Source organism: Rhagoletis pomonella, unplaced genomic scaffold (assembly GCF_013731165.1).
Source record: "Rhagoletis pomonella isolate Grant_MI unplaced genomic scaffold, Rhpom_1.0 Rhpom_scaffold_00005, whole genome shotgun sequence".
In the NCBI taxonomy this organism is placed as follows: Eukaryota; Metazoa; Arthropoda; class Insecta; order Diptera; family Tephritidae; genus Rhagoletis; species Rhagoletis pomonella.
The window spans coordinates 78,789,229-78,800,432 of record NW_023458559.1 but is presented as its reverse complement, the minus strand read 5'-3'; the positions used below and the strand labels follow the sequence as shown (position 1 = coordinate 78,800,432).

Genomic DNA, 11,204 nt, shown 5'->3' with positions numbered 1-11,204 from the left:
AGAAATTCACCATTCGGTAATTGATTGCGGCATTATGGTACATCTAGAAGAATTTAAAAATGTAAAATGTGATATATGTATATATATATACATATTTGTATACAATATTATGGTATAGTAGTACCAAGATGATTGAAACAAAATGCTATTTTTATATTATTTCACATTTGTTGCCGCTATAACTGCTACTCGTCTATATTCGGAAACAATAAATACTTTAGGAAAGACCTCAATTTTATAATTACAGCCCTTTCAGAAAGCATCCGGAAGTGTATTGACAAAAACGCAACGCTATGGAAATGACATTCCTTACACATTTACTATGCTGCCCCATACCCAGAAAAGTACCAAGATTGCTATTCCCGTCTACGTCGCAGTGTCCCGAAATGACTCAGCGATCTCGTTAAAAATTGTTCGATATTTCATGGCTACCATGGAGATTGTCGGAAGGTATTTGATTGCCACCAGGCTATCAGTGAAGATGCAGACATCAGCTTGGAATATCATATCACACTTTAACAATTTTGTGGCAATCTGTTCTGCCTGAAAAACGTTACAGTGGTCCGGAATATGAAAGCTAAGTTAGTATTCTACCATGACCATAAAGAAAATTCAGTAGGATATAAGTACGTATGTATGTATGATATGGTGTTGTTCTCATCGCACCAGCGTATAATTTTGGATACCATTCTCCATCTTTTTCCTATTGGCCTGGTGCAGGAATATAGTGCCACTGTTGCTTTGCACACTCTATCAGCAATGTTGGGCCCCCAGTTTAGTTTCCTATCTAGTATGATACCTAGATTTTTGGTATCTTCCTTTACTACAAGGCTCATCCCCTCTAGAGTTATAGGATCGTGATCGGGTATATTGTGCTTCCTAGTGAAGAGCACTAGATCCATCTTTTCAGGATTTGTTTCCAGTCCTCGCCTGTTGCACCAAAGTGATAATTTGTTAAGAGATCTTTGAATTAGACCGGCCAATGTTGGGAAGTGTTTACCCAATATAGCTATTAAAATATCGTTGGCTTATGCAATTACCTTCGCACCATTATCTTCGAGTTCTTGAAGGAGGCTGGGAACCTTTTTATTTTTTATTCACCTAATCCAGTGCTTATTTCTCGTATATATGCACTGTATTATGTTTATTTTTTTTTTGTTTTCGAAATTCCTTTTGCGAACTTCAATTCCAACTAGAAGAAGCAGTTAAAGAATTTTATTTTGATAAATGCAATATCTATACATTTATCTTAATTACTTCTGTAAGTTCCAAAAACAACTTTGTTTCCGCATTTAATGCTTACCTCCATATATGGAATAATGGATCCAAATATTAACTTATGTGTATCACATTAATTGAGGTTTTAAACAAAAATATATCCAAATACTAATTGGCATTTAAGTTGTATCGCTTTGGGTCATTCTGTCTGTATGGACTATGCATATGTATGTATGTATGTAGCTGCTGAGGCGTTTATGTCTCTGTGGCCAACCGCCCAGTGGCAACGTCTGCACTCAACTGCTGGCCAAAGCTCGGCGCAAAGCCAATTGCCTGCGGGCCATTTGTGTTAGCAAATGATTGACTTGCTACTTGCTGGCCACTATCAATTATAATTATCGATTACCAACAACTACTGAATAATTACTAATGAGCGATAACAATATTGGAAGCGCGTACTTAAGTCAATATGTATGGATGTAAAGAAGTATACACAAACGTATAATTGTTAGGTATGGAATAAGATAAAAGTACATAGTATATACAGACGACTATAGAGTACATATATGAATACATACAAACATTTCTGCTTACAGAGATATGCATTAGTACATATGTATGTATTAGGGTGGCCCAAATAGTTTTTCCTCCAGATCTGAAGAATATCAAAAATTAGAAGACACGTTGTTTTTATAAAGAAACTTAATTAATTTTATCGAGCCTTTAAATAATTTTAAATTTTCAAATATATGGCAACCCTATTTTTCGAAAATTTATACCACATACCCACAGAAATAATCGAGTAGAATGCAAAAAAAAGAAATAAACGCATTCATTGAACTGTTCGTGCGTGATGTGGTTATGAAAAAATAAAATAACTATTTTTGTATATAACAGATGGGATTATCGGTTACTAAAGCATACTTAGTAAAAATTTTAAGCTAAATAAGCATCATAGTGTTATTTTTTGAAGACTTCTGACGGGAAATAGCCTTATTCGATAAAAAAAAATATTTTTTTTGAACAATTTTATAGCAATTTTATGAAAAAAATTATTTTCCCCATGTAAAATATATGGGAAATTTCAAAGACCCGGCGTCACGGGTAAATATTGCTTATAATATTCTCCAATTCTGGGGATGGCAGCAGGAAAAATCAAAACAGTTGATTTTCCTATGTATTTTTGGACCACCCTAATGCACATAATATAAGTAGTGAGATACGAAGATTACTACAATTGGCCGGCTGATGGCTATTTCCTTTTGCTAATTGATTATTTAATAAAGCTTAATGGTATACACTTTAAAGCGCGCGAGCTGCGTTAATTCTAAAGTTTCCGTTTTACTTAAGTGTTTACGTTGGAATTGAATAGAAAAAATTTGAGTTGGTCATATCGATTAAGGCAAAATGGTTAATAAGGTGGAAAATAGAGCAGTTTTTGTATTTTTAGGTTTTCTACATATTTTACTTTTTTTTATTTTATTTTTTTTTTCTATACATATTCCAAACTATGTATTTGCTATCTTCTCTTCTACAGAATAGGCCAAATGTCAGTTACTAATTAAATGATAAAGAAAGTGCCGGAAGTGCATTTCAAAGTGAAGTGTGAGTAATGTGAAAATCGATAAGAAACAATTTTAAATTTGCAAATATTAATTTGCATAAGTAGTTCCTGATAACTGAACAGCAAAACACGAGAATTTTTCAGTGCCCTTCTATGCTTCTGTGACAAGAACTTGTAGGGGTTACGTAACTAGTTGGAGCGAAAGTTTCACTATAAAAACCGCAGAAATGCAGCAAAATGTCATTCGACTTTAGTTTTTTCGACGCCTTCACTCGAGCAAAAAGCACAAACAGGAAAATGAAGTTTGGTACGTGGAAAGTTCTGAAGAAAAAAATAAATTTTTTGCAAAAAAAGAAAATATTAAAAATCTAGGATCGTCCTACAAAAGTGAAATGAAAAAAAAATGTTTAAACAAAGAAAATAAGCTAAACACCAACAAAATTACAGAAGCAAAGTAAAAAAAAACAACTAACATTTAAATATCTAACTCAGATACTTGAAGGCCAGTGCGGGAATTTCAAAAATAATACATAAAAAAGTCAAATATACTCTTTAAAAAAGAAACCCTTATTAAACATATTTTGGCGCTTTTGTTAAGTGTTGTTACACAAATGGAAGGACCTACAGAGAAACCATTTCATAGCAGAAATACCCTCAAACGCTTTAGAAACAAACTTTTATTTTAGAATATTGCTCTGCGCTGGTCTGGAAAATTGGTCCAAAATCTAAAAATTAAATAAACACAATTTTTAAATCATTACTTTCTTTCTAAATAATGCATATAAGAATAGTAATATTCTTATTAAAATTTTTTTTCGGATTCTCCTTCATACAGCCTACGTATTCACCTTCTTCGCTTTGGTTTTTGTTGTCGCCATCCACGCAGAGTGTGACCCCGACGGCGATGGACAACCTACCTGCACCGCTGATAACGAAGGCGCTATTTCACGCAACTTCTGGGATCCAACTCACTATTGGCAATGTAAAGGAGGTGAAGCTACCTCGGTTCAATGTCCACCAAAAACTGGTTTCTTAGAATCAGCTAAAGGCTGTGTCGCTTGGAGCGAATGGAAGTGGACTCCACCATGCCCCGATGTGAGGCCTTAAATATATTTTATCTTAAATATTTTCCAATATGGTCTAATGTTCAGCTCTAAATAAATAAATATGTATGTACATAATGATAGCTAAAGCGCTGTAAAAGGTTTTACTCTTTGTGGTTGGTGGTTGGTTTCGTATTCATTTTTATTTTTTATTAATATATTTTTAAGTCAAAATCATCGCCGTTCTTACGGGTTAGGTATTGGTTTCTTGGAAGAGGCTTATAAAAAGAAAATGAATAAGAAATTAGTCAAGACGCCCAGCTTTAATGTAGATGCGGAGAATCGCTTCTAGGAACTTCCGTCTCCTGATCAAAAAACACATTGATCACATTGTGAAAGACTTCAAATACGGTTTGAGTGCTGTTGATGTACGTTTCGCCCAAGGAGCCACCATCGACTCGGGTCACTATCTTGTTTCAGCTAAGATCCGCTTGCAACTGTGTAGCAAGTCCGGCTTAAACAAGCAACTTCTCATCGACACTAGTGGCGCGTTTGATGACCAAGACAAGGTGATAACAGCAATAATGCGGCTTCGGAATACCGGCCGAGTGGAACAAATACAGTGGCGAACAGCTATTTGAGCGCGTGTACCAACTGTTAAGCGCCATTTGCTCAGATGACTATGCACATGCAATTACAGGAGGGGCGCACAGTCCACTTGAAAGATGCTAATGTTTGTGCCAATTACTGAGCTGTAAGTTATTATGCATAAATCATAAAAACGATACTAGAAGATATTCCCAACATGGGAAGAAATTTCCTACCGATAATTCTGTGCGAACGACTGAAGACCAACATGAACCAACTAACTTGGCATTGCCAGTGTGATTTTAGACCTGGAAAATTCGCCATTGGTAAGATTTTAACAATGTGCTCAGAAAGTCCAGGAAAAGGCACTAAGAATTTAAGTGGATCTGAATATGAAATCCCTGTAAAACTCTGCGGCAGCGTAGACTGATGATGACCACAACGTTTAGCTCCGTCCAATATGCCCAAATTGGGAAGGACCTGTGCGCGCCGTTCGCAGTTAAAAGTGGCTGAAAATTGTGCGATTAACTTTCCGTGTGAGTTCTTTAATCTGGTTTTGGAAAATTTTATACGCGCTGCCAAACTGAATCGCAGACGTTGGTCAAATGGTTATCGAAAACCAGATTAATAGCTCCTGGCAACGCACAAAGAGACATCGCGTGTTGAACACACATCACTGCTGGCAGTTATAGCTTTGAAGTAGTGAAGTACTTTGTCTACCTAGGATAGACAGATAACTGGAATTGCATGGCTAGGTCAGCGCTTAAAACTGCAAAGGTTACGCTTCTTCGGCATTTCGTATGCATGTATGATGATTTCCCGGTGAAAGGAGCCTTCGACTCGGCTCCCATTGGTGGACAACGAAAGCAAGCGCGGCAACGAACAAAGCGCAGGATTACCTGCCTACACTTGGTTTGAATAACTGCCGTAACTTCACAAAGGAGTGAAGTAGTTGGCGAAGTCTTTAGTCCTCAGCCAAAGCCCACAAGCGGTTGTAGCGCCGTACATACATATAAGTAGAAATGGTATATTTATTCATATCAAAAGTAGATATTTGTTTATATCATAGTATTATACGATTTTTGGAGAACTTGTCGAAACTTGTCGAAAGAGGGCTGTGGCCTATGTTCTATGTATGTAAGACCCTAAAATCTGTTATTTTTTTTTTTGGTACAACGCACCCAGTGCGACAAAGCTTCTACTTCAAATAACAGTCGCAGAAGCAATGGTTTTTATATATATTTTTTCAATATTTCTTATTCTCGTTATTTGAAAACAATTTTCTTAACAAAATTTTTACCTAAGTGCAGTACAGTGCAGGAAGACATAAAAAGCAAACGAATTCTTGTTTTCGCATATCAAGATCATTTCGTTCAATGTTGACTCTTAACACCTTTGGAGGTAAAGAATTCTTTTTGGCCTGACTAGTATCAACATATGTATGTATGTATGTATGTACGTTTGTACGCGCGCTTACTGTCGTCTAACGGCCTCTGCAGCCAACTAACTGCCAAATGGCCAACGTATTCAACTGATTGTTTAGCATTGATAGTGAACACACGTCGCGAGCGGTGAACATTATTTGTAGACACTATGCTCCTATTTATTTTTCAGGTGTTTATGGGTGTTCTCCCGCGCATTTGGGTACACACTATATACTTTTTATATTTCTACATTCGCATAGTTTACTTTATTCGATTATCCTAAGCAAAAATCTACAAACAGTCGTACATACTTTTCATGTAACGGGTAACCTATTTTCATTACAAATTTATATGAAATCGATTTTGTTTTATTTTTTCAATTTCAATGTTTCCATTCTAGTTGTTCAAGGTAGAGATGCTGATAACTGAGCAACAGCAGCTACTGTGTTTTTTGTATTTGAAGACAATATACTATCATACATATGTACATATTTATGTATAGTTGCGTAGGTCAGGTCATCACAATTCACACCCTCACTTGTTTGGTAAGTTCAAAATGCAATAAAAGGCATATCTTTGATCTCTACAATAGCAATGGTTTCTTTATTTGAATTGTCGCAGTTAATTGGTAAAGTATTGACTTGCAGTTCAAAGCGTTTTTATGCAAGTTTGCTACAATGCCTGCATAGAGTTGTATTAAGATTATATTGCTTTATGTGAACTCTTATCTTCTCTAAAATAAAACAAGCTAAGAAAAAAATGAAACTGTGTGTTGTTGGTTTTATTTTTAGCAGCCTCACGGAAGTTGCAAAGACATTCGACTTCTTATATCACATGATAAACTACTTAAGTATACGAGGAGGAGTAAAGAAGAAAAGAGCCTTATTTGAACTTGTCTACACAAAGTATTGGCTAATCGCGATCTCTTTAATTTTGTTTAAAGCGGACCATTTATACCCATATAATGCTCTCTCTCCCATTTTACCTTCGAATTTGAAGCAATCTTCCTTCGAACACTGCTTGTTTACTTTTACTTATCATATGTGTGGCGTAGAACAAATTTCAAATTTGTTTGTTGAATTCTAAACACCTAATGTTCACAATTTCACAGTTTGCACAAAAAAATTTTAAAATTTGCTGTAATTTTTTTTTTTTTTTTTAAATTTATGCATGTAAAGAGAGGTAACCAGTTTTCTCTCCTAATGTGTGCAAAGTTAAACACTGCCTGTTTACTTTTATAAATATACCAAATTTGTCGCGTAGGCAAACTTACACATAAAATGTTTAAAATTGGGTATATATGAGCACTTAATGTTTATTATTAGTAGAAAATATATTTTAACTTTCAAAATTTTTACAATTTTAAACATTTCATGTGTGTACCTATGTGAATATTTTAAACACCTAATGTTCAAAATCAAATCTTGAACATCTTATATTTATATATTTACACAGATTCTGGTTGAAAAATAGACACTTTTCAGTAGTAGATTTACATACACTTTTTAGAGTGCAGTTCAGCCAGTATTTCGTCGGCCTCAGTACATTTATTAGGTCCAGTGGAGGGCCCTTACCCTTGTCGCTTAGTATTTGTCTGGGTTCTCTTTCATGATACGCGTCACTCAAAAGCGCTGAGCGGTGATCAATCTGTACCTTAGGTATGTTCAGTGCAGTTATACCTTTCTGATTATCCTTTTTCTCTACAAGGAAATACGTATTTTCTACAACCTTCTTTCTCGGTGGATGCTGCGTAGTTAGCTCTGCTCTTTCGAAACGTACAGTAACATAACTATAGAAACTGGTATAATGAGCTCTATATTTTCGCTTTTCTACATCATTGCGCCTGGAACCGAGGTACTTTCTTAGCAAGACAGATAAGTAATAAACCATTCGACTACGCAAACTGTTGGCTTAACTATTTGAGATTATGGCAGTCGATAACGCGGAGTCTTGCACGCATTCCGTCCTTGGCATTGCGTACCCAGATTAAATGGACGACCTGCATTAGAAGATTTTAGAACTGGCTCTTATCTGTGTGTAAGGTTTTATTAAGGATCTAAATAAGTACTTTCATCCAAAGAATCTAGCTCTTTGTATTTGGATTGAATCGATCGAATTGCTGTCTTACAATCACTCTATTTTTAAGTGTCTTGCTATGTGTTTTTGGTGCAAAATTTTAACTGATTTTTGCACAAATATTTACACGCTTTCCGTTGCACGATTTTTAACTTCCCGCTTTTTGCACTAGCATACACTAAATATCACAAAAATAACTACACAACTTTTGTGACTAGGTCAACACTTTGTCGATGCACAAACAGTTCATTTGGTGATTTCCAATTACAATTGAATTAGAAAATACCGCAATTCCGAGTCACCCTTAATCGGTGTCGTTGCGGTCGCACCGGTGGTGTCGGTGGCGGCGGTCGGTAGTGTTGGTGGCAATGTTAGCTTGGGCCGTTATTGACGGTGTCATGACTGGGCTGCAGCGCATGCTGTTTCTATTGTTGTTGCTGCTGTTAACCTGTTATCTATGCTACTCATCTCAACATAGCGGGATTAGCTTTTCGCGCGCGGACTCGCTTGTCTTTCATTTCCTTCTCCTTCGATTTAGGCTCAGCCATTTTAGTTGAGTGTAGCTGTTTTTGGTAATGACGCTCAATGCACTTCAGACTTGACTTGGTTCGCCTGTGCGCCTGTGAATGAGGAGTGAGTGAGCGCAAGCGCGCGTGCGTCATTTGCCAATTGCGGCCGCTGTGTGCAGCATGTGGCAATGCTGGTTGGCATGTGAATGTCATGTCGATCGAACGACACGATCCTTGCACGTCCAAAGCGCGCCTTCTATATTTGTGCTAGTCTTCCATTGTAAGAGTACTTTTCTCGTTTGTTTTTCTTGTGTTTGCATACTTTTTCCAATCGACAAATTTACATAAGAAACATGTTGCAACTGCTACAACAACAAAACAATCATCAACGGTAGTAGGCTGACACATTAGGCATCGGTAAAGTAAGCTGCGGTTAAATCTCATGAGGATTTTCACCATAAGGTGCAAGTTGTATATTTTGTGGCTAAAACTTACTTGTAGGCATGTAATGCCTATATATTTACTATTAACCAATAGGATTTGGCGACGCTTACAAAAATGAACTGGAGATGAGCAGAAAAGTCAGACAATATATACTAGATTAAGTAGTATTTAGAGGAAGGAGCAAATCACTTATCCCTCCAAGATCGTCGAATGCGCATATACTAGGTTAAATGAGAACCTATTTAGTTCCCCTTAGCCTGGTGGCACCCCTTATTTAAACTTCCGATATTAAAGAGCTTAACACTATCGCTCTCAAAAGTGAAATACTAGGACGTCATTTGGGACGGGGAACTGACCTCAAGTGGGCCTGGATCTATACAACAGTCGTACCGCTATCTACCTTCAAAACATGGCTTGCCCGGGAAGGCAAAAAACAATGGTCGCAAGAACCAACGTGTGGAATATCTCAACAAATCTAACCAGGCTTCGACAGGAAAAGATCCGATGCTCTCCTTTGCTTAGAGCGTCCTCTACCCAAATTATAACGGGTAATTGCTTCATGGGAAGTAAGGCGGACAGAATTGGCTTGCCGTCTAAAGACTTTTGCCGAAACGCCGTGACAAAGAAGAAATTGGGAGTGTTAAGAACTACCTCTGTCACGGATCTGCCCTATCGCTCATTTTACCATTACCTTTTTGTCTGTCTGACAGAGCTAAGCGATGCAGGCATTCATGAACTCTTGCGCTTTATTTACCAAACCTACTGGTTCTACTTCTAGGTGAACGTACGTGATCGAATTCGAGCTCACAATTGGTACCACGATGGACCCACTTGGTCTAAATTGTTCTCTCTCCTACATTGGATGCAGGCAGTCACTTCAACCTAACCTGGTTGCGAAACATACTCCGGTAGTCTAGCCTGCTTTGACCACAGGTATGACGTAGGGCAAGACATTAAGTGTAAAGTTGTGGTGTTTCGGAACGCCCACTGAATGCGTTTTATTAGCAGACCTCCTAGTGCATTTTACTTGAGAATAGATGTACTATGGTTTCATACAGTCAGTATATTACATTTCGAGATAGGTCCCACGGGTTCCAATATAGCTTCCTGTAGAGTATCTAGCCTAAGTACTTAACCCTATTAGACAGCACAAACGAACGCCAGCTATCGAGAAAGCTAAGCATTAGGCATCGATACATTATAGTGAATGGAACCATCTCCGTCTTCCGCTATGAATCGCAAACCCGCTGCTAACAGATAAATTCGTGAATAATTCTTCATATGAATTTGGCTGTCTGAATTTATACCATGCATGTACCCACAAACTTAGACCTTACGATAAGTGTCACGTCGATGGCGTAAGCGATAACTCGACAGCTGCTACTTTCCAGCTCTTGCGGATGTCCTTGACGACGATGATCCAGAGAAATGGATAAAGAAAGTTCGTTGTGGTGTGCCTCCATTGTCTCTATATCGGTGATTTCACACGGTTTGCGATTTAGTGGGAAGCTCGTATCGAAGAGAAACTTACGAGAGTCCTCCACGCTCACCGCTTAGTTTATGTCGTCACTCAAGTACCCCAATGGAACGAAGCTCAGCCAGCCTTTAATGCTTTGCAGAATTTCCTCGTTTAGCCTTTTTTGCTCAGATTTAAAGACTCCTAATCCGTGGTCCAAATCAGAAGCGTCTTCTAGACGTTTTGAGTTCTGTAAGCTGGGGTTTCTCTACCCGGTGGCCTGCTAGGTCATCAATCGAGCGCTCCGTAAGAGCAGAATTCTCGTGGGGAGCTTCTGGATGCAGTTGCTTCAGAGTGGTGGTTTTAAGCAATTATCAGTAGATAATATTCACCAGGAGAATTGAAAAGCTATGAGCTTCTAACGAACTAGGCCACAAATTAGTGATCCTGGCCATGTATTTTAACGTAATGGGTTTCGCTATTGCAGTCTCTAGCGTCCTACATTTTAAACAGTTGAGCCTTTCGAATTTCGGTTGTGCTTCGCCTAAAAATGTCCACACAATACTCATGCATAAGTATGTATGCACCTTAAGCGCGCATTGTTGAACGACACTCCTATTCCGCAACAACGGTAAAGTTGCTCGTCAATTTGAATTGGAAATATTTTGCGCGCCAAATGTGGCGTCGAAACATTCCTGTCACTGTCACCGCGAGCAAATGGTCATAGCGGTTTACGTCCGTTGATCGTTTTCATCATTCAACAGCCAATTATTTAACACCATCACCATAGGCAGAGGGTGACAACACCAAAAAAAAAAAACATTCCACAGATAAACCACACTCCAAAAACAAAACACAAAAACACACAGTATCCGGAACTGG

General features: G+C 37.8%; 1 protein-coding gene across 1 annotated transcript; it reads left to right on the top strand.

Moving 5' to 3' along the window:
- Positions 1-3,029: 3,029 nt before the first annotated feature.
- On the top strand, positions 3,030-3,969 carry LOC118739989. Its single transcript, XM_036471492.1, has 2 exons — positions 3,030-3,089; positions 3,618-3,969. Exons 1-2 carry the CDS (start codon positions 3,080-3,082, stop codon positions 3,887-3,889), a joined length of 282 nt encoding a protein of 93 aa, XP_036327385.1. The 5' UTR covers positions 3,030-3,079; the 3' UTR covers positions 3,890-3,969.
- Positions 3,970-11,204: the final 7,235 nt, after the last annotated feature.